Source organism: Temnothorax curvispinosus, unplaced genomic scaffold, assembly GCF_003070985.1.
Source record: "Temnothorax curvispinosus isolate PA1 unplaced genomic scaffold, ASM307098v1 QBEX01007641.1, whole genome shotgun sequence".
Classification (NCBI taxonomy): Eukaryota; Metazoa; Arthropoda; class Insecta; order Hymenoptera; family Formicidae; genus Temnothorax; species Temnothorax curvispinosus.
In genome coordinates, this window is record NW_020217421.1 from 1 (window position 1) to 24,815 (window position 24,815).

The following is a 24,815-nucleotide window of genomic DNA, read 5'->3' on the forward strand; positions in this document are numbered from 1 at the left end:
GAATTCGCGTCACCGCACGTAAGACACTTGAGAGACGACGGGTCTCTTATCCGACAAACCTCAGCGTTTTTCAGGGTTCAGCGATCACACCATTCGTCCAGCCATTCGAGACCTTTAGCCGATCTTTATTCGCGTTTCTATCGTGTCCTTATGGCGTGGCCGTACTTATCGGGATTATCGAGGCATATCGTACCTTTCAGTTTTTCAAGTTCTCAGCGCGCTCGCAATGGCGTAGTCTTCTCAGTTCAAAAGAACAAATGAAATATCCAACGTTCAACCTTCGTTAGTGAAGCACGATGGAAATTACGTGATGTATTCGTTTATCAGACAACAATTAATTATCTCGGATTTCTTTCATGTTTTAATTAAAGCTCATATTTCCTCTTCGTATTTCTCGCATCGGTGAATTCTCTCTTTTATTTTCATCGTACGCGTTCGTTAATATTAAGATTCCACCGATCGACTTCTCCTACTTTTTGTCCCGAATAAATAACCAACGGGCATCCTACCGTGCGAATTAATTTTATGTTACTCGTAATGTAACGACGCGGCAGACACATCGCGCGATAGTTATGACGGTGAGAATCGCGCAGCTGCATATTCATGCGGGGATATAAAATCGAAACCAGAGACCGTCTCTCTTTCTCTCGTCCATGAGTCATCGGCGAATCCTCGCAAACCACTTCTCTGCCCGCTGCTCGCCGTCGACATCCGTGGTACATTGACAAAGTGGCGGCGAAAAGTGGGCAGAATGCGGCGGGGTGTCCGATTGACTCGTCGACGATGCGCGGAAAAAAAGGACGGATCCAGGAGCGGGACAAAGTGGTCCATCCACTTCTTCCAGTTGTCTCGGGATACAGCAGACAACTGAGCTGGAGAGGGGGGAAGGGGGAGAGGGCTGAAAAAGGAGATGAGGAAGACTGACGAGCGACGCAAAGACATCCGTCACCTCCGCGGCAAAACCGAGTGGCTTGAATGGTACTTAAACCAGCGCCTGTCCGTCAAACCTGCGGGAATTGTGCCGCGATAAAGCGGTTTCTGGATGCGACGCCGTACACGTCGAATTATCAGGGGAATCCTCCTGCTGGCGGCGCGGCGTTGCGCGCCAGGCAGCGCGCATTCAATTTCGATCGCGGACGTTTGCTGCGTGGGTATTTGTATAGCGCGCGGGTATAGCAATTTTCCTTCGCTCGCGCATCACGCAACGTCGTTCCGTATTGAGGATGAAGCATATGGCGGATTTGAAAATTAACGAGACTTACAGAAGGAGCTGCATTGTGCGAGTCGCGCGCGGTATATTCGGTATCGGGAATTTTTTCCGAAGCTATATGAAAATTGACGTCTTTTGCGAAAGTACAAAGATAGCCTAACCGCGCAAAGATATTTTTCAAGAATGTTCCATCCATCACAATGTCGTTGTCGTGCCATCTGTCATAAGCAATTATACAGTATTTACTGTGCAAAAAAAAAGCGCAGATGATGAAGTACGTTTTATATCTTAATTGCTGCAAAATTACATATATTTATTTTTCTTATATTCTCTCAACCATTATTAAATAAAATAATAATTATATTTTTATGTTCGTATTTATATCTCAAGAAAGTTACTCGCTAAAATATATTGAGAATCAGGGTATCACAAAAAATCTCTCATCTCTCGTCAATTTAAATTCTTAACTGGAAATCCGCTAGTCCATTTAGAAGAAACACTGCCTGGCTGGCCACATAGTGCGGCAGCCACGGTCTTCGTGGCCGTAAAAGACCGCAGGAGAGCGTCAGATAGCAGTAGCGACAAGCCGGCAAGTTGACGAGGTACTCTCCTCGTGGCCGGCCGAGAACCGATCATCACTGCGAGCTAGTAATCAGCTGCGAGCTCGCTCGCTCGCTACTTCTGCATCGCCTAGCCTCGCTTCCTTCTACCGGCCTTTCCATCCCCTCGTCCTCACCCATCTCGCCGTTTTCTTTCCACTCTTGTTTTCGCGAGTCCTCTGGACTCGCTTTGCTCTCGCTGAGCACAAATTGTCTTCCGAGAATGGCCGGTACGCTCGAGATTATAGTTCAACGTTCTTGAGATTATGACGGGGCGGTAGCCGGCCAAACCTCCGACATTGTTCCGTCTGTTTTGCGTATCCTTTGCAAGAGTTACAATTAAGATCCGTACTTATCGAACGCTCGTGTGCGCGCTCCTTTTCTCAAGTCTTTCGTCGCTTCGTTCTACACTACACTTCGATCATTCAAGCGTGTGGATTGACTATATATGACATACGTTTTAATTAATTGGTATATTCTTTCTGCAACGTTTTTTTGCAAAGATTTCCAACTTTCTAGTCTTTCGCAAGTTAAGAATATGCAACATCAGAATTAATAAGATAAAAGTGAAATTCTCGATGCTTTCAGCTGCCATATACGATGTCCGTGGACATCAGCAATCCTTCGGTGCTGAGCAGTTCCCTGAACATTTCCCAAGTTGGCGAGATACCCGTCGGTGATGTGCAAACGTGGGCCTTGTCGTTGCATTGCGGGCCCTACAACGTAGAGGTTGACTTCAGTCTCCGAATAAATGTCTCGCTACCGAGGAAGAACACCACCACTTTGGAGTTCAAGCGAAAAAAAATTTGTATGAAGAAAGAGAGTTACACCGAGCCCGAGGAGGTCCTCGTTGCTGCCTCTAACTCCACTTCTGGCGGTCAGCTTTTCTACGTGGGGATTGGCTGTGCGGGTGCATTCTTGGCGATTATCATCGTCTTGATTATCGCCTACTATGTGCGCGATAAGAAGACCAGGAGACATCGAGATCCTCTACAGTAAGTGAAACGTACCATTAAAGAGAACCGAGTAGTTGAGTAAATTTTTGAATATATACATATATGTATATATATATAAGATTTGTGAATTGCAGGGAATCCAGGGGACTCAGTTCAGCGTGCAGCATGGAAAGAGGCACCGGAGTGGGGCCTGCACAAACTTTTTTATCACCGGAAACACCTCCACCTACCTCCGCTGCGTCGGGATCGTCTTATAGAAGACTGGATGATCGTCCTAACAGAGAACTTCACGAACGAATCCAGGAAATCACTGTGCAAAGGTGATTATCACGTTTTCAACAAAATTAATTGGATTAAGTTAAGAAAAATTATTGAATAATATTCTTATATGGGACCCGATTGTCTGACAATCAATTTTTGGAGATAGATTATTTATTTGTGACAACAAACGTCATAAAAATAAATCTTTTTTTATTTACTTATAAATATCTAATACCGGAGAAATAGGTGAAAAATTGTAGAATTGAACGAAAGAATTAATCTTCCTCGCATTACAGATGCAGGGTGCGCCTTCTTAGTATTGAATTGGAGGGAACATTTGGGCGCGTGTATAGAGGCAGTTACCACGAAGAAGGCGCTTCATCCTCGAAGGACGTATTGGTGAAAACTGCTGCCGAGCACGCATCCCAATCGCAAGTAGGTTAATTTGAAATGATTCTCTCAAATCACGCTCTTGGGGATAATTATAATTGTATATTTATAATTAATAATATAATTATAATTATCAATATAGAAATATAAAATAAACGCGTATATTAGCTATTTTAATCATATTATCTTATTAAAAAACAGAATATCTTATTTATTACGAAGAGATAAGTCTCTTTTTTAAAATGTAGCCAAGATAATACATTTAAATATAATTTTTTTGTTTTGAAAAGGTGGCTCTTTTATTGCGAGAAGGTTTTGCCCTGTACGGACTAAGTCATCCAGCGTTACTTCCGGTTCTCGGTGTTTCTATTGAAGACCGAGGCGCTCCTTTTCTGTTGTACCCACACACGGGTTACAGAAATATGAAGAGATTTTTATTAAGGTGCAAGTATAGTAATGAAGGACCTCCGAGGGCTCTTACCACGCAAGAAGTGGTGGAAATGGCACTCCAAGCTGCCAAAGGTGTACAATATCTTCACAGAAAAAGGCTCGTTCATAGAGACTTGGCTGCCAGAAATTGCGTGTAAGTAAGAACAATAAGTAAGAACAATAAATCATTACAAGCTTTTTCGAGGTGTACGATGTAGACCTCTTTTAAAGCATAAATATATCCACTAAATATATTTTACATTAGTTCTAGATAAGTTAATTTACTCGTCTTATAAATCCTTGAGTGCCTCTAAAATTTTTACTGCTGGAGATATATCGCTTTTAATATAGCTCGGCCGGCTTCGGATTTTATATGGCTGTACAATAAAGTCCGTTACGTCTCGTTACCGAATTAATTGCGCGTAGACTTAATAACCGGTGTGTTACCGTAAGGCTTTAATTGCTGGTATCTGCCTGACTTCCATTCGGGGAAAGTATTTATAACGATGCGGTAATGAAATCGCGTGATCTGTGCTTCTCCGACACGACCGTCATCCCAAGTTCACCGATTTTTATCTTTCAGGGTGGACGATGACTTAAGAGTACAGATTACGGATAACGCCTTGGCTAGAGATCTGTTCCCACAGGATTATCACTGCCTTGGCGATAACGAAAATCGCCCTATCAAGTGGCTAGCGATAGAAAGTTTACTCAATAAGACCTTCACTACAGCTTCTGATGTGGTAAGTAACATTTACGAGTTTAAAATATTATAGAAAGAATGGAATAAAAATTAAAATACTATAGAATAATAATAAAAATTAAAAATACTATAGAATAAATATCAAATATTTTCCAATTTATCTGATATTTCCTTCTTGATGCTTTTATTTTTTGATAAATCAAAGTTTTAATTAAAGTCTTTATTCTATATTCACAGTTTATATAGTGCTAAACGTTTATACGGCGATAATGACTATTTTAAAATGATGTATGTTATATTGTGTTATTTTCATCATGATATTTTATGAAATTTTAGTGGGCATTTGGTGTTTTATTGTGGGAGCTAACGACGTTGGCACAACAGCCTTATGGAGAAGTGGATCCATTTGAGATGGCATCCTATCTCCGAGAGGGATACAGGTTGGCGCAACCGATAAACTGTCCGGACGAGCTGTTCGCAGTGATGGCGTATTGTTGGGCGATGTCAGCGGAGGAGAGGCCAACGTTTAGTCAATTGATTGTTTGTCTACAAGATTTTCACACTCAATTAACGCGATATGTTTAATTGAGCGTGCTCACTGGCTGTAAAGTACATAGGACTGAACTTTGCTATTAAGTTGTCTCCATTGAATTTTTAAACATATCGAAATTTTTATCCAAGGAATCCTATTGAGACTTCAATATAGGAACGTGTGTATATATCATATTCTAGTGCTTAGGTCCTCGTATAATTTAAGCATTTTGATAGCAGTCTGTATAGATATGATAGATTCTAATGTAATATAAATATACATCAGTTTTCGCTTCAAAACTGTGTAATTAAGTGGATCGCTTAAGAAGTAACTGCCAGTCAAAACTGAATTTAGAATAGAATTTTACTGTTGCGAAATGATTTTCATATAAAAAAAAAATTCTAAAATTTTAGTCACGCAGGAATATATGTATATTTCTAAGCGATACGTTCTCAAAACATCAAACAGGTGTAGTAATTAAGCACAGCATGTAAAAATCGCGTGAATTATTCATATTGTAAAAGTTAAGACTGAATTCCCTCTATTGCGCCATGTGTTTGGCGCTCGTTCGACCTGTGTCAACCATGATTACCAAAACCGGCGAGCACGATACGTCATCGTGCAACGCCAGTCCCATTTTCGGAAACCTGTACTGCCGGTGGTGAAACGGCGAATCTCTGAGCCATGTGATACGCGCTTTGCTTGCCTATATATGAGTGTGTTTCGAGTGTGCCAATACCTTCCCACCTTTTTTCTCTTTTGTATTTTTGTACATAATATATTTTTAAGCCGTGTGCATACGCGTTTATCGATGAGTATACGAATCGCGCTTAAACAAAAGAATCTCGTGTATATGTATATAATTAACATGTGTGTAGCGCACGAGACTATAATTGTACAAACTGCAGGCGTTGCGAGCCCAATAAATTTCTATCTATACGATACAGAATGACAGCGTCGTTACTTTTGTCCGCGTCCACCCTCTCACGAGTGATCCGTCACTACGAAAACAGTCGTAAACGTCATTCTTCCTAGCACGGTTTTAAATCGTTCACCGGTTATTTCTGGCGAGCCTTTCTTCGCGGTGAAAGGAAGGGTGCAAATGCGCTGTGTGGAAAGAGTTTCTGTTTTCTCGGAAACCGTTCGTCAAAGCCATATGTCACATCCTAAACGAGTCTTGTAATTCGTATGGCAGCAGTGCCAGTGTCGCGTGAGAAAATTAACGGCGGTCTTTGCGATGTCTCGTTTAAAATGACGAATATTATTGAATGCATATTTTCATACTTCCTTCATTTTTGTATAATATAATGCGTATATATTAAATTTATATGCTATTATATTTCTTTTTATAATTACAAATGAATAAATTAGGTAGAGTAACCATGAAAATATAATTTAAAACATTTTTAACCAATATGGATCATTCTTTAATCATATGAAGTATAAATAAGTAAGGAAAATTTTTAATCGTCATTGTGCAGAAATTTGTATCAACACAAAGCTTTTATTTGCATTTTACAGAGTACCTATATTATATCACATTTTATGAGTAATCAAATTACATTCAAATGAATAATTGTATCCATAATATTTCAAAATTATCGTAACATTTATAAACATCAAAATAATTGTATGGGTACGGGCAATTCATTGGCATATAAATGTATATAATGTATGTGAATTCGATATCTTATAAGCCCTACAATATAAATTGTTTGATTAAAATAAAGCTATTTTTATTGTGATTTATTCTTCTACTCGTAAAGCACGTATTGTAATATTTTTCCGTGGTTATGAATAATTCCACGAGATAAAAATATTACAATTTATTAAACATTTAAATGTATTATCACACTATCGAAATATACCGACGCCCTATTACCAAGCCCTTGTATTAAGCCTCCCCCCTTTCTTAGCTATAAATCGTTTTATCCGGAATTTAACGTTGTTCACTCGCTATTATGCGCTCTCTGTTCAATACCTACGAATGAGGACGCTTCGTGAAGTACGTTCCGTGGAAGCATGAACAGCCTTGGGCCGCCAGAACATTAATTTGTAGCATATTTACACTGTCAAGATACGTCTCTGCGTATATCGTCGGTGATTCCCCAATAATGCGAGCCCGATTAGGCACGCTACATTAGACACTCCGTTTTCTACGCTCCGTCGACGGTAAATGCTCGGCCTGCGAGAGCGGCTGAAGGGTGCTTGGAAAGCCGGAAACAAGCAAAAATACGCGCGCGTGAAAAAAAAAGACGTGTATTTATACAGTCGGCAGACAAACGCGTAAGGTTTAATTGTGCGAGAACAGCGGGAGTTCGCTTAGATACGGTTTTTACGATGCAGTCGTGTCGCGGCAGCCGTTTACCATCGAATACTTCTTGAGAAAACGAACAATCCGACGGAACTCGGAGAATCGGTTACAAATTAGTCACCGGCGCGTTTCGTTTCCTCGGAAATAAGCATACTTTGGTCATTCAGCGAAATACTCTTGCGCCTTAATGAGGATTTTGCGTCATTGCGCGACCGTGATGCTCGAGTCTTGGTAATCGCCGATCTTAGGAAGAGGATTTACGTAACGCGATATCCTGCAATTGCCTGCCGATCCGCCACTGCATAATTGCATCTTTGGCACGAACAATTTAAGCGCGGTCGCGACGTTCGACGGCACGAACGTTTGGCGCCTGCTATACGGTACGGCTGAATCATTATTCCATGAGGCACGAAATACGGCACAGGAAAGGGTGACATCATTAAAACTCTCTCTCTCATTTATCCATTACACAATTAATCTCACGTTGCTTTCAATAAACAATTACACCAAATGATAGAGATAAACTTTTTTAAACATTTTAGCGTCGCGATGATAAAAGGACCCCTAAGAACAAAGACAGTGATCGGGGGAGAGGCCCGTCACAGTTTCGCAGGGCTGAAAGGGGCAACAAGGATTTTAATGAATCTCAATGAGGCTCTTGCGCTCTTTGTTTGTGCTGGGATTTAGCCGTTGAGGGTGACAGAATTCAAAATTACTTTAGCGCTGATGTGCTGGCTGCAACGGGCCATAACGGGGTGCATTTTAGAGAGCGAACACTTCGCTCATCGTAACAGGCGCGAGATAATGTCATTCATGAGCATTCATCATACCCTCCACTAAGCTATTCACGGCGAATCATTATTAGAGCGAACCTTTGTTCAGCGCGAAAGTAAGTGTATATACTCTCCAGAAAGTAACAAACGTTGTAGTACGCATATATTACTCTCGTTTCTGTTTGGTAATCACATATTGAAATCGCACACTTCTAGACATATTAAAAGATAAATTGACTCGGCAAATGGATCTCAGAAATTTATATACATATAATAGCTTGTGTTTCTCAGAAGATAGAATTAATTAGTAATATAAAATTCTTATTTGTCAATTTCTTCCATTAACAATCTTATTTACATATAATGGTCGTTTATTTATATTAGTTACAAGTATCCATGAATCTCGCGATATTGATCTCAGGAAGCAATTAAAATCACTGGTCCGAATCCTTCGAGAAAGGTATTACTTGCTTCTTCGAGACCATCTTTGTTACGCTTTACGAGTCGGAGGCCATTCCAATTTTCTACAATAATGATTGTCATCACTATATATACATCCGCTTTGAGTATTTATCCCTTCCTTGAAACAACTTGTACAGTGACAGAAGTATTTTATGGAAAATCAGTGTCGCCTGTGTATTGGCGAAAGAACGATGAAAATGCAAACGAGAATAATTCTCGCCGGGTGTTTTGCGATCATAATGTTTAACAATTTTGGTACAGGTGTCGAAGTTTCGTCAAAGATCGATTTCGATTCTAATGAAAATAAAGAGACATTAGCCAACCCCACCTTGAGCACGACTATAAATCCAAGAAAATCTATTAGTCCACCGGAATCAATTTTGCGTGCACCTAAATCATCGACATTCATCTGGGATCATGGAAGCGAGCTCGTAAAAGCAAGTGAACCGAGAAAAAGAAGGATCTATCCATCGTGCGTGAGTAACAGACGTCATAAAAAAATAATTACCCAGTTTCGCAAGTTGCGAGTTGATATTCAGTTTTGTACAAGATAAATAACACATATGTTTTAAAGTTGCATCCATTTAGTAGTTATAACATGTAAGTCACTTAGATATTAGACTTGTGCATTATGGCTATTTGGTTCTTCAAGAAAATAGCAATGTCACAAAGTAGTTGATTTGATAGCTTTACACTTTACATATATCCATAAAATAAAACAAAAAGTAATAGATAAAGTGTAGATTAATTATGCAATAAAAAATAATTCTAAAATTAGATTTAACTTAATGTAACGCTTATGTTTAATTTAAACTAATTTTCTATTTTTCTAGTTAAAATATTCGTATTTGCATTATATAAATTGTATAAGTTATGAAGTTAAATTAATAATTATAGATATCAATCGTTTTTATCTTGCAGGCTGTGTAAAATAAAATTAAGAAATAATGCAATTCATTTGATCAACGAAGTCCAAAAAATATGCAATGGAATTGACAAATTAGAATATTCGTCAAGAATAATATTAATTCAAGTCTGTATTGCGCGATCATATATTAATGCTACATATAAGCATTAAATTAAATTCAGTTTAAATCCAAAATTAAAATTAAATTAAAACATTTAATATAATTTAAAAAGAAAATTATTTTTGTATTCGCATTATTATTCATCTTTTAATTTTATGTATATCAAATGTAGAACCATTAAGCTATCAAATCAGCTACTTTGCAACGTTACAATTTCCTCGAATAACCAGTCGTGAATATTTATTACTATAATACAGTGCATACGTTTTGAATATACTCAAGATTAGTGCAATTTCATGTGTTAATTTATGTGTGAAATATTCATGATATCGAGTATATAAATATAAGTTAAAAATTCATCACATTAAAATAATTTGATAAAATAAATAATTAACCACATTAAAATAGACGTTAAACTAACGAATGAATGTGCTGTTAGATAATTTAAGACTCAATTTTATTTCTTTATTTTAACGTTGTCTTATATTTAACACATTTAAATAATTTTCTGTATTAAGAACTCTTATAGAATCCCGACCAAATATTATAAAAATTAATTATTTTATTTATATCAAATATTATCTCATTATTATACAAGAAAGATAATTATATCATACAACATATCGATATTAAAAACTATTGCAGCTCTTTTAAGATAATGCGACAATTAACTCGTATTTTTTGCAGGATGATTCGGCAAAACAACAAAAAATAATCAATAATATTGAAGTCGTTGTGAACAGTAACGATAGCATACCAAACGGAGATTCTTGCGAACATGGTATATGTAATGTATCCGTTTCTTCGAAATCGGATGAAAATGGAAATATCATCACCGAGGTGCATCTCAGCATTATCACGAAAGCAAAACCGAACATTAAGATCGATGATGTCCCGGTAATCAATGGTTTTCGAGGTATTAATGAGGATAAGCAACCTGTTTTTCATTCAATAAATTCGCCACGTTCAATGCATATGCATTTTCATCGCAACAATATTCCACAGGTGATAAAGTTTGTTATATAAGATGTCTTACTGTATACTGCATGAGAATTAATATTATAGTAATTAAAACTTATTTTTGATGATCTATAATTTGCGTTTAAATTTTAGATAAAAGTTTATTTATATACCATTTAAATATATTGTTTATTTTAAAATATTTAGTTTATTTTATATGGATATGTATTTTGTGATTTTTCGAATATTTTTTACAGCACATAAAATTCTAAACAGAATTTTATCTTTTTAACAGTTTGACACAAATTATATAAATCATCTAAAGTGAGTTTAAAAAATTTCTTATAAAACTTCATTAGCTAAAAAGTGTATTTTTTTCCTATCGTAATAGATTCAAACTACTTATCAAGGATATGGTGAGCCTTGGTATGGACGGACATTTCGACGACCACAAATATATTGGAATTATCATTTTGGAGATCACGGTAACGTGGGATTTCGGGATCGTAAAACATGGCCGCGAGATAAACCTATAGTCGATGATAAAATTGAACCACCGCTTAGTAAGACCAAACCCAGCGACGATACAACATTATAAAATTATTTATTAAATTGTAAAGTTTTTGTGATGTAAATATTGCTATACAAAATAATATTGGATCGTGTTATTAAGAACAATTTAATTGTCACGTAGTAAAATTAAAAAATCATTGTAAAAGCGTCAAGAGTTTAATTTATGCATTACATAATAGATACAACAATATGAATATATTAAAGCAAGTAATTAAATGCAGAATAGTCGTCAAGAGAGTGTTATATGCATTCGATATTACTCAAATAGAATATAACACTAACGCAAGAAAGCTTATTGAGATTTTTAAATATGTATCACTCTTGCTCGCGAACGGATAGTAAAAAAATCAAGCTACTAACAATTATAGAAAATCATATAAAAGTCATAACTTTAATTTTATAGAGAGAATCTATTAGTTCTAAGAAACTTGAGTATTTGTCTGGCAATCTTAAGGAAATATTTGAGTCGGAATTTTGAAAATCCTCTGTCGCAATCTTTTTTTTGTAACAATTTTGAATTTTGAATTATAAAATTTTATCATTATCATGATAACACCATATATAGCACGATAGTAAATTAATGATTATAAAAATAGGCACAATCATGGCCGTAATTTAATTAATCGTGCACAGTGCGGTAAGAAACTCTCCCATTATCATTAACGCCAGTAACAGACGACTTATGATTAATCGGCTTGCCGTCCGGGCCGGTCTGGCTGGAGGAACTAGAACTAGCGAATACTCCGAAACTGTTACCCGATGGCGGAGGAAGATCATCAGCGAATCTGGACTCTATTCCTGGAGCAGCCTATGATGGCGAGATCGCCGGTAATAAAGACTATATTCAGAAGACTGCAATCTGATTGTGTGCAAAATGAAGCGTGTTAACTGGACAAGTTCTGTATTGCCGTTTTTTGGTGCTGTAACAACTCAAAGCGTAAGACTTACAGGACTGATTTGGCCAGTTTGGAAACCACCGTATGGGCCTAAGCCGATGCTGGCACTCGCCACCTGCGGTACGCCGCCACTGTAAGGATTCCCGTAATTTCCGTAATTTCCGTAATTAGGATCGTTGGCTAAACGATTGTGGAGATCCATATTGCTGTACAACATAAATTCCTGTTTACAATGTGCTTTACGAATCTATATGAATGACAACTTGCGATCGCATTTCAAAAGAATAATTATAAATATTGGATGCAAATGCTTTTCCTTAGTCTGCAAAATCACGGACGATTATTAAAGCAAAATGATACTCGGGAAGAAACATCACCGAAGGCGTAAACAGCATAAAGTACAAAATTTTAGTAATCAATTATAGAAATAAGGCATATTTGATTATATAAAACACTTAGATAAAAAGTTTTACTTTAAATTTAAAATAATTCAATAAAAAATGTTCTTTGCACACTTGTTAATAAAAACAATCTGGAAGAACGCATTTAGACAGGAAAGAGATCTATTTTAATTGTGTAATAAACATGAAAAAAATCTCTGATGTATTAAATGTTAAAACAATACTGAGATTGTATAAGAGCAATTTTAAATGTAAATGATTTTACAAATATAACTTCGGGGAATTCCACTCGACTTACAATAGTTATGCTTCGAAGTGTAAAGATCAGTCATTTGCAACTTATATTACTTGGAGACTTACGCCTGATGTTGCGCCTCGATCTGCGCCTGAATTTGTTTAATCATGTCAAAAGTGGGGTCATTGAAATTAGGAAATTGCCCTGGGTAAAAGTATCCGGGTCCTGCGTTATTATACAACGGATCTGCGAAAAATAGAGTACATGATAAGATACAAATAACGACATCTATATATACAGCGTGAAAATCATGCATTTACATGCGATTATATTCAGTTATAAATCACATAAGTTTACATAGACTATCTAAGTATAAGTATACCTAAATAAATAAATAAATAAATAAATAAATACATAAATAAATACATAAATAAATAAAAAATAAATAAATAAATATATAAATACACGCATACAAATAAATATATATACATATACATATATATATAAATGTACAAACGCACGCGTATATAAATAAATAAATATATAAACGTCGAAAACTATTATCACCGACATTAGTCGTTTTACATAAAATACAATTCGGTTTGACAAAATATCATGCATTTTAAAAAAAGCATAATATCAGCACGACTTCGCCAAACAAATTTTGAAATACGTAATTCTAATATCTCTCTCCTTCGCCTTTGATATCCAATTGGTTTCATTTTTCTGCCGATCTTTTACAAACATCGAGAAACGTCTAAACCACAGCATGCAACCCCAATTCATTCATTATCCTCCAAAATTCTGAGTCAGTCTTCGTCCTTGGATTTTTGGGTTCATGCTCGTACCTCCGCCGAAGTTCTGGTTTGGCGAGTTATCCCTGTTTGGTGGATTATTCTGGTTCGGTGAGTTATCCTGAAATCCTCCTCGACTACCGAAAGATGGATCTCCCGTCGGTGATCCCGGCGTGGGATATGACGGTGTGGGGTATGACGGCGTAGGATATCCTGGTGTAGGATATCCTGGGGTAGGATATGGCCCCATTGGATATCCCATTCCTGGATATCCAAAATTTCCGGTAGACGCGCCTGCGCTTGCGGACGCGTATCCGGGCCCGTTGTTTGTCCACGCATAGTTTGGGTTATAACCTGGTATAGAGTTGAATCCTGGATAACCAAAATAGGGATCGAAACCTGGACCGCCAAAGCCGTATCCAGGAGCGCCAAAGTATGGTCCGGGAGTTGGCCCTTTGTCCTTAGATGGTCCAGGTTTCTTAGTGGAATCTTCGGGTTCGGGTTCGTCAATGTTCGAACGTGATTGAATGTTGTTTGGTTTCTTCGGCTCGGGCGTTGGTTTCGTGCTTTCTGGAGTTGTCGTGCTAGGCGTAGTAGTGGATAGGGTTGTTGGAGTAGTAACGGAGGTGGATGTGGGAGTACTGGCGGAGGTGGTGGTCGGCGTAGTCGTGGGAGACGTCGCCTCTGTGGTAGTGGTGGGTGTAGTGGTTGGTTCGGTGGTTGTAGGTGTTGTTGGAGGTGTGGTCGATGATGGCGTGGTTGATGAAGGTGTGGTTGATGAAGGTGTAGTTGATGATGATGTGGTCGATGATGGTGTGGTTGTGGGATCTGTTGTCGAGGAGGTCGTTGTAGTTGCTTGATTGGTGGTACTCTCACCATTCGAATCATCGATTGCTCGCTTCAACCTGGACATCGCGGCGAGACTGGCCGACGGTCTATCGTCGCGTAGTCCTCCATCTTCGAGAAGAAATGAAAACAAAAGAACAAGTCTTTAACGAGATACTTTGTTGCTACTGAGATGAAACTCGTATGGTTGATGATTCTCGGCTACTGGTTGAAATAGCATTGTTAGTTGTAACATATGCCTTGTGACCATATCTCGGAATTCCATCACCAAAGACACGCAACAATATGCCAGATGTGTTACTAGTCACATTATAATGCTTAACATAACAGATAATGGATAACACTTAATAAATGTATTACTGATCACAATATTGCGCAAATAGTAATGTTTAATAAAGGTAATGGTTGTGCTTAGATATATAACTTATAAAATACCGTATAATATAAAAAGTTTTATAGGGACATAAATATCATAAAAAAAAACGATATTTAAAAGTCATTAATATAAAATATACGACAATTGAAATCCTGGTTCTTTAGTCCAGAATCTTAAACTGCTTATAATACTATCCATCGGTCTATTAAATTGTAAAAAATTTGTCAATTAAGATAAATTTTGTAAACAAATTATGTTATCGCTTATTTCTCTTCAGCAAAACGTATAAGTAAAGAATGAATAATAATTGAATTATGCGCGATACGTGACATTAATCGTGAGATATTGAAGTTCTGCAGTCACGTTAATTTGATAAACCACGTACTTAAGGCATTTCTTTTTCGATAACATCCTAGCGTTCAAGATCACGTCCGAAAAGTAAATTGATTTTTATGCAATATGTTTTATCTTATCATCTCATCCTATATATTTATTAGTATTAAATATAGCTATTAAAATACTTTTAACTTACCTTTCTGTTATTCTATTATCTCTACTATACACACATATTAAATTTTCATTTTATATTACAAAATGTGTTACATTCCTCCTGTTTAAACAGAAGTAAGCACATTTTGATAAATCAATTAGCGCCGTATATTTTATATATTTATCAATATGATAGGAATAAGGACTCATGCACAAGGAGAAAAATAAGGAACAAGGAATTAAACAGAGAAAATTCCGTCTTGAAAAGAGAGGAAAGACCGTGTCTTGAAAAAAATGCGACTATGAATTCTCTCTATGTTAATTTCCTTGTTCCTTATTTCTCTCATTGTGCATGAGCCCTAATCGTGTCGTGCGCGAGAGATTATGAGAAGATAGTGAAAAGAAAGTATCTTCTCATGAGTCAAGGTGAAGAACGAAATGAGGTCACGGTCTGCGAGCGTCAAATTATTTTCATTTGGCTAGCAGTTGTGTGAGCGGTTACGCATATGTTTATATGCGCAGGCGAGCATGCTGCATCATGGGACATCAATCTTGGTTATCATAATTAATATCGCTTATAACAATCGCGATAATTTATTCTTTTCTTTTTTTTTCAAATAAAGAAATATTGTTAATATTAATGAATAACTAGTTTTAAAAAAGAAGGAAAGAAACTAAATGTGCGTAAATTGTAGCACGCAAATTAACATATTTGCATAAATTATCGTAAATTATTATAAATTGTCACAAACTACTGGAAAATACTTGTTTAGTGACCTATCGATGAGTCATCGGAATGTCTTTGCAAAGATTTTTAGCAAGATTTTAGACTGTTTGCAGAAAAATTAACGTCGTAAATAAAAAATTATCATCTTGCGCCGCGGCGCCATTCATTTTTCAAAGTATCTCTTCTACAATCGTAATTTCTGAATGTTTATGTAGAAAGAGAATGTCAGCAGCCTGATAGCAAACCTGCTCTCGGTGTTGATTAAAATCATAAAATTATATCCGCGTGTTATCGAATTCGTCGATGGAATTTTGCCGCGTTTGCTAATCTTGCAATTATCCTGAAATTCCCGCGCACCGTCAGCTATTTCTACTTAAATGCACGACGTTGCCATTATGTAACTTAACATTAGCTTTAATTTTTATCAACCTTGATGTATGCAACATGCAATGTCTTTTGAATAATTTTATTGGTTAACGATTAGTAGTGCAGAACTAACTCGAATTTATTTACATATCATATTGCACATCTGTTTGTATAAAACACTAAAAAGATTACCTGATAAAAATGGTTGAAAATGAGAAAAAAAATAAAGTGTTATTACGCATCGAATTTATGATTCTTTTAAACTGCGATGAATATATTGCTTCCTAGTACGTAATTTATTTTTTGTTCTCATAAATGTTAGTATACTTGCTCTAGTAGCTAACATTTATAAGTTAAAGAAAGAATATTCTCACACAAAAATATTTAAACATTGAGCTTGTAATTTAATTGTAAATCTTAATTGCGGAAAACAATTAATGTCAGAATGTTTAAGGTATTCGAACATACAATATCACGTTAGTAAACAAGTAGAACACTGTTAAATTCGCTCATGAGTGACAAAATAAAGCTTCACGATTGCTACTCACTTCCATAAGGATAACCATAAGGATAACCATAAGGATAACCAAAGGCGGATCGGGCCTCCGTAAAGGATCCTAGGACAGCAATGAAAGCAACCAGCGCGAAGATCCTAATATCCATCTTTCTGATTGTATCGTCGATCAGTCGGCGAAGTAAGTCAACGAGGAAAAACTGAGAAATACTAATGCTTATGTATATTACTTGTTATTTATATATCACCACAGTATATCGCGTAAAAACCGAATGATCCTGATGTTGTCGCCGTCTGCGAAAGAATGACTGACTCAGCTGATGCCGCGATCATCTTATATAGCATTCACTCGTATCGGCACTTTATTACCTCCTAGCGTTACTCTTCCTTGCGTTAGTGCGTTCGCGCGAGAACTTCAAAAGAAATCCTTGTTACAGCAAGATTACTATGTAATGCAATTTATTATCGTCATTTTGGTAAAAATTTCCGAATAAAATAATTTCTCTATTTTATCATTTTATATTGCATTAAATAATAAAATATAAATATCTTTAAGGTATGGCTGTAAGATATTGACGTATTTACTATCTTCTTCTTGTGTTGAAATTTTTTATATAGCTTTCGATTAAAAAAATGGATTATTAAAGCTTATTTGTAAAAAATAAAAACCAAAAGATTTTTCTCATCTTATAGTTTGCAAATTACCCATGTAAGTCAGTAAATTGCTATAAAAAATTTATCTTTTGTTCTTAAATAATAACATTTTTCATAGATATGCCGATATTTTAAGTTACAAATTTGTTTAGTAAGCAAGATCGATTAATAACATTTATGTTTCTTTGTTTCTTTGTTTTATCGTTCCGCGTCTTTTCAATTTGAGATATTGCTGCGAATTCTGCTTAGCTTAATAGAATGAAATTGCTCAGACCTTGACAGTGATCTTGTTCCCAGTATTATACCACGCAGCCCCAATTCTTGTTAAACTGTTTTTATTTGGGAAAAACACATGTTTTCAGTTCTATAACTTGCACCGCGATAACCCTGCGATAACAGCAGCGTAAGTAAGAAATAATCTTGGATGGCGGAAACGTTACTGTTGATTATCGATATGTAATTGCAGGATACATTCAATATCGGAATGATACGTTCAACAATGTACTGTAAAGGATTTTTCCATGTTGAAAAACCAGAACGTTAATTATATAGTTTTTCATTCACACGAGCTTTTAACGTGCACTTGCACTTATGAGACTCAAGTTATTGTGTCCATACGGAATTGCAACAAATTAGAGAAGCGAGGTATTTTTCCACAGTGTTTGTAGATATATTTGTTTCATAGTTACACGGAATACATCAGAGAATATATATTTACTTTTATTTATAGATTATTTCATCAACATAGAATTTATTTTTCTATAATTTAAGATTTATTATTATTTCTTAATTTTTAGAACCCGTTCTGACGACTTTCTAAATGATGTACAACCTGTTTCATCACGTAATGCCTATCCCGGAAAGCTTTTATTTTTCAATTATGTATATCTCGGACGCTATTAATACTGATCGAAATAATCGATATGTTTTTCAATTTATTTCTTAGTCCTTACGATTGAAAGGAAACACAATAGATATTATCCAGACTTAGACAGTAAGTGTTGCTACTTAAAATATCTTTAATATCTCTTTAAGATATAAGAATATATTTCTCCGTGACCTATCACATTCTGCATAATCTGATTACAAGTAAGCTTCCTTTAACTGTGAAATCCATTGTACACCGCGTATATATATTCATCGCCATCAATCATTCATTTTTTCAGTGGTCGATATTTCATCCAATATCGCCATTAACAGCGACAATTTGCGCGTAATTGTTTTATAAATAATAATAGCCTGTCATTGGATGATCGCGGCCGGTTTCCACATCCTGCTAGATGTGATAATCGATCCAGGATAATCGCAAACGACTCCGTCGTTCTCTGATCCCCTTAAACCCGCGCCCGAAGCTCGAACGTGCATTTTCCAATCAATCGATCAGGGTAATCCAACAAACGATTGATTATCGGCTAGCAGCTAACAAATTAGTACCCTCTCAGTTACATTCGCGGAACTTCTATGCGCAGTAGCGTCTCATTCAAACGAATTATGGTCAGCATGAGTAAAATGTCTTAAATGCGATAAACCGCCTTTTACCCACGATATTGTTGCTCGTTAGTCACGGCCCAACGTGACTCAGGCGTACATATCTTTTAAATAAGTGATAAAAATATTCCATTCTGTTCGAAAGATGGTGCAACGGAGAAATGTTAAAAAAACGAAATGTTAACGTTAATACCGCGACAAGCTGATATTATTCAAATTACAGAGAAATTTGTATTTTTGTTTATAATATTATTACATTGATACATAAAGACGAATCTCTCTGTATAATGTTACGGAGTTATTTTCTATTTCCGAAAAGGACAAGTGTGCATAATGTCTTTCCTATTTATCTCTTTCAAAAGTAAAATTGTTAATCATGTAATAAAAATAAAATTAGGCTTCTCTTGAACAGATACTCTTCATTCGCGCAACAACCTTATTTATAATTTGTTGAGTTTTGAATAAATAAAAGCCTAGACATCCGAAAATCTTTCCCAACATTTTTCAATTGCTCGTAGCCTTGCTAGGTAAACTAAACTTTTTTCTTTTTTAAATAATAGAATGACGCGCCTGCTCGGGAAATACCCATCACGGAACTTGATTACCTTCTACGCAATAATCTGACAGCTGCTTTGCTCCTTCCTGACCGCCCCATTGTTTTCGAAAGTAAGATTCGTCTTCGAGTAAAGCAAGCGTGATTACTATGGCCAAATGCGCCTATATTTTGTATGTGGATTCTGTTTAAAGTCTAATCTGTTTAAAGTCAAATTCTATGCAAAATTAAATTTATATAAAATATGTACCTATATAAAATGTTTGCAAATTAAAACTATTGGAGAATGCAATCATAAAGTATCTTTTAATGAATTGTGACAAATTAAAGCGATCTGTGCTTATAAATTACAAAACATTACAAAGTAGAAAAAAATTCTCTACCGATTCATAATAAATAACGGAATATATAATTATTAATAAAAAGTATTTCCCTCGAAAATAGCAACGATTCATATTCATCAATAATGATTTCTATTAACTATAATCCAAAGCACAAATTAAGAAATGCGCAGTTGCATTCCACAAAATAATGTTGACCTTATATCTGTGTTTCAAGTTCATGACAAAACAAAACATGTTTAACCTTTGATCACCTGACTCATTGTCAGTAAATATTTCGTATAGCCTTCTATTTAGATTTTATGACTCGTTATGCATTATTAATGACAGAAAGACGTGCCATTCTTTTTCTAAAGATCATCGACCTCAGCATATTCAGCCATTCTGACACAATGATCAGCATTCAAATAATTCACATAACTTTCTTTTACGGATACATTTAATTACGAGTAATCGATCGAAGAAACGAGTTCGTGTGTAATGCAATCAAAGATTACGTCAAAGAATTTAAATGCATTACAATTTTCTTTCCCGGATATTCGCCATTGGCAGTGACGAATGTTTACGAAAAATGCAAGTTTCGTTACGCGAAACGTTTCGTAACAGATTCATTGTATATTATTCATTGTATACTTCTCAGTAATATACATACAATTCACGAGACGCGTTTTCACGGGATTTATCTGTTGCGCAGCAAACAGAGAATGACTGTGTACATTCGTTTTTCTCATTATTCATAGGAAATTTTTAAAGACTGGAATTTTTATGAGCTTTCAGAAATTCTGGTAAGTGGTAAAAATATTCTTAATACTTTTTGAACCATTAGACGATAACGTTTTATCTCTTTATCATGGTAATGTACTTATACATGCAAAGAAGTAACAAGAGTGGACCATTACCTTAGACAAAATATATGGAGCTAATAGTAAAACTTATATTTGTTTGTTGATAGTGCGAGATTTATGTTTTTCCAACCTTATATAAGTTGTGAGTACCTAAGAAAATTCAGTCAAGTCTGTGTCTTGCTTAAGTACTAACTTCTACTTAGGTACTTGTCGTTCGAGAAATTCGTCAATCGAAATCATGAAGTGGTTTCTATTAGTGGCAATATTTGCCGTTGCGCAACATCAAGGGGTAACAGGTAACAGATAATATATTTTGTTGTACTTTTTCTGTCGTGATATATTACTCTATAATCTTTTGTATAATATAAATTATTTATTAAAAAATAGGCATGGTAAATTAATTGCTCACCGCTCTAAAGTACTGAAATAATTTAAAATTCATGTGATTGTTCAAATATCGTTTAAACAACTAAAAATTTGCGCGGTTGTTTATTAATATATAAGTAAAATATTATAAACACAAGATAATTTACGTCAAGAAAGATTGTGTTTGAAGTTAAGCCCCCCACGAGGTGTCAGGAATATTTTCATATCTAATGCATGAATATTGTGTGAATCACACGAGTAACATCATAGATAAACAAAACGCAGAACGTAAGATATCGTATGCATTTTTGATAAACCGCAGATAAAGAGAATGCCGACAGATAAGTAATCGATTACGCATATGAGTATGATAATTATTAATTCTCGTGATTTATACGACCATATTGATAAATCAGAATAGTAATGTATCCGCTAAATATTCCGCGAGAAATGCCGCAAGCGAGAATATCTTTAATTAATCGTTAATTCTCTTCCTTGTATTAAAACAATGATATCTATTGTGCATACGAAATCCGATAAATAAAATCAAATAAAAATAATTTATATCCCGGAGCACAAAGAAAAAAAAGAAAACGAAATTTTGTGTAAAAATATAAAATTTAATGTGATAACGATTGATAAAACATGTATATGATTTTCTTCAACCTTTTAACTCATTTTACATGATCTATAAGATGATCTATAAGATCAATTTTTCAAGATAGAATTCTACTTAACACGCCGTGTATTTTATTATATATAAGTGTATCTTAATACATATTTTATATATGACATATTTATTCTAATGTAAATATTTATTCTAATAATTCAAATATTTTTTATACGAGTAACGGCGAGGAAGCCACGTAAAATTATAAACAGAATTGAGTTATTTTATTTAATTCATCTTGAATTCTGACGTTAATTATAGATTACCTAAAAATGGCTATAAATTATGTAAACTATTAAAATTAATATAATTAATGGCTTCTTGTGTCGATTGTGTCTAACAATTGCTGGTTTTTATAGTTTCATATACATGTCTGAGCTATAACATTTAAGCTGCATCTTTTTTCTTATATTGCATAAACGACATTGCTGACCAATAATGCATTAAATATGGTTCGTAATGTATAAAATGCTAATTATAATGCATAAAATCTTAATTATAACGCCACTGTCACACAGCTCAATATTATACGAATAATAATGATATTTTAAAAATTAAATTTTGTTTTCTTGACAAATTTTTGATAAATCTTTGATAAATTTTTAATGTATCTTCATTAGATAAAATTTAATAGAGATGTACATATTTTAGTAGTACATATTTCCTTTTTTATTTACAAAGAAAATAAAAATTAATATAAATATGTATCGTAATGTAGGTTTTCCCCGAGATGTCTTCGGAGTCTCCGACCACGTAGAAAGGATTGAAAGGGATCGTGACGAAACCTATACACTTGAAGATATAAAAACGAAATTAGAAGACTTGACCAAATCCCGTCCAAATTCATTAAAGAACGCGCAAGCGACCGGATTTGTTCCACTTGACAAACAATTTGCTGCATTTAATATTCCAATTTTGTCTAAAGCTGTCGATGATATATCAAACGTATTGGGACGCCTTAAATCCAGTTACGAACAGAAGATCTTGAATATCGAAAATACCGTCAAAAGTAAGTTTTTGAAATGTATAGGGTAACTGGGGGGGAATATGCCACTCGTTATATTTAACAAAGCTACGGCTAGGAGCGTTGTTGTAAATACTGTGAAATTGTTAAAAATATTATATCTGACGTTTTGCCCAAGTTTTACTTACTTCCTGTCAGTATTATAGTTTTTATGGGGTAAGTACAATATGACAAGTATGACAACATGCTGCTTAGAATTTTCTTAGTGTTTGATTGAAATTGTAATAAAAATATTCTTTTACATGTTTTTAGACAAGAATGCCCTTCTAAAGTTAAATTACTATACATTTTTGTATATATGGCATATTACCCCCACATGGGAGTAATATGCCACTTTTGCAACACTTTTGTATTTCTTTCTTTTTAATAGTAAAGAATCAAAATATTTCATTAGAACCACATATAAATAATAGATAAAAGAAGGAAAAAAAGACCAGTATGCCTTTATACCTCAAAAAGAAAAAGAAATAGGAAAAAAAATCAAATTTTTCTTAAGTATGGCATATTCCCCCGAGTTACCCTACTGTTAGAAAATTTGTGTTAAATATAACATAAATCACATGTCCAAAACGGTCCACTCAAATTTTTGTGTCAGTTTAACATAATATGGATGTATTAAATGGTAACATTGATACTATGTTAAAATATTTTAACAGAAAAAAAATGTTATTCTGATCGTAATTTGAGGTTAATTATGTGTACAATTAACATAATTTTTATGTTAAAGTTAAGATTGTAAGATAAAATCAACATTCTTCTTCTGTAAATTTTTATTCTTACTTCTGTTATAAAGTAAAGTCAACACTCTTTTTCTGTAATTTTTAACAAATTTAATAAATACGTTTAAATTGTGTTACTTTAACATATTTTTTAAATTATTTTAATAATTTTACATTTTACATTTTACATTTTAAATTTGTAAAGTTTAATTAACATAGAAAGCATATGTTAAATCTACACACGAATATGTTGATTATTTTACACAAAAATTTCAACAAGGACCTTTTTTAACACAACTAAAAAAATTTTCCATAGGTACACAATACTATAAAAGATATATCTATCTACTATGAGTTCATTCTAGCACGGAAAGAACAGTTTTGCTGAAGTATCTAAAAATTTAGCTAGATTCAGATCTGAAAATAATTTTGTTGCATTGCACCATCAAAATAATTATAGTAGATCGCTGAAGTATATGATGATAATCCTCTAAAAAATTTTTGACATTTTAACAATCAGTTTGAGTGTTCTACATAATTATTTTGATGGTGCAACAAAATTATCTTCAGATCTGTATCTAGCTAAATCACGGGCATCATTCGTCCTTGTTTAACATTTGTTTTAAACGACAAAAATCAAATGATCTAAGAGAGTTGCGAGCATGAAGTGGAACACACTTTATACATGAACAGGCACATAATAATTAAGAATTTGTTTTAATAGGCAAATATGAACATCTAAAAGATCTTGTTACAAAAGGCAAGGCTACAAAAGATCAATCGGGACTTGAGAATGTCGCATCAAGCAATAAAACACAAGTAAATACACCTCAAACAGCCTCTACACTGGACGAATCGGAAGTCAATCAACAATCGAATATATTTGGTCGTTCCTTAAACATCCCATTAGTTGCTTCCATTCGGAGTTACTTATCTGACAAAATAGAAAACATAAAATTGAGTTACCAACGGATAAAAGAGATGACATATTTGCAAAATGTCATCGACAGTAAGTTTTTGAAATTTATACATAATGCCATAATAAAAAGTATATCTATATGTACTATATGAATGGATACACGATAATTTGCTTTATTGTAGATGCAAAATATTATATTGATGTTCTTAAGAACAAGTTAAACAAGAATACAAAAGATCAATCGACACTTGAAAACATCGCATCAGACGATAAAACGCAAGAAAATGCAACTCAAACAATCTCTATACTGGACGAATTAGTTAATCAGCAACCTACTCCAGGTGAAAATGACAACAAGAAAGAGGAGTCTGAAGTTGACAAAGAAATCGAAGGTAAGTTTTT

The 24,815-nt window shown here is 34.7% G+C and overlaps 4 protein-coding genes across 5 annotated transcripts; 3 read left to right on the forward strand and 1 right to left on the reverse strand.

Annotated features, from left to right (window-relative positions):
• Positions 1-2,379: 2,379 nt before the first annotated feature.
• LOC112457228 (tyrosine-protein kinase Dnt-like) lies at positions 2,380-5,133 on the forward strand (the record flags this gene model as incomplete). The annotated part of the gene is made up of 6 exons (XM_025020153.1): positions 2,380-2,804; positions 2,900-3,085; positions 3,323-3,461; positions 3,707-3,999; positions 4,429-4,588; positions 4,885-5,133. Coding segments are annotated over 6 exons (1,452 nt in total), but the record flags the coding sequence as incomplete, so codon positions are not given.
• Positions 5,134-7,814: 2,681 nt separating this feature from the next.
• LOC112457231 lies at positions 7,815-11,503 on the forward strand. Its single transcript, XM_025020156.1, has 3 exons — positions 7,815-9,105; positions 10,345-10,662; positions 11,009-11,503. Exons 1-3 carry the CDS (start codon positions 8,782-8,784, stop codon positions 11,213-11,215), a joined length of 849 nt encoding a protein of 282 aa, XP_024875924.1. The 5' UTR covers positions 7,815-8,781; the 3' UTR covers positions 11,216-11,503.
• Positions 11,504-11,662: 159 nt separating this feature from the next.
• On the reverse strand, positions 11,663-17,147 carry LOC112457229 (nuclear pore complex protein DDB_G0274915-like). Of its 2 annotated transcripts, none has more exons than XM_025020154.1 (5): positions 16,869-17,147; positions 13,571-14,473; positions 12,848-12,968; positions 12,139-12,292; positions 11,663-11,998 (listed from the first exon to the last, which is right to left on the reverse strand). In XM_025020154.1, exons 1-5 carry the CDS (start codon positions 16,981-16,983, stop codon positions 11,810-11,812), a joined length of 1,482 nt encoding a protein of 493 aa, XP_024875922.1. In that variant the 5' UTR covers positions 16,984-17,147; the 3' UTR covers positions 11,663-11,809. The 2 variants fall into 2 exon arrangements, with proteins under 2 accessions (XP_024875922.1, XP_024875923.1); XM_025020155.1 differs by having other exon boundaries at positions 11,905-12,049.
• Positions 17,148-20,801: 3,654 nt separating this feature from the next.
• Positions 20,802-24,805, forward strand: LOC112457232 (the record flags this gene model as incomplete). The annotated part of the gene is made up of 4 exons (XM_025020157.1): positions 20,802-21,011; positions 22,470-22,760; positions 24,219-24,503; positions 24,596-24,805. Coding segments are annotated over exons 1-4 (844 nt in total), but the record flags the coding sequence as incomplete, so codon positions are not given.
• Positions 24,806-24,815: the final 10 nt, after the last annotated feature.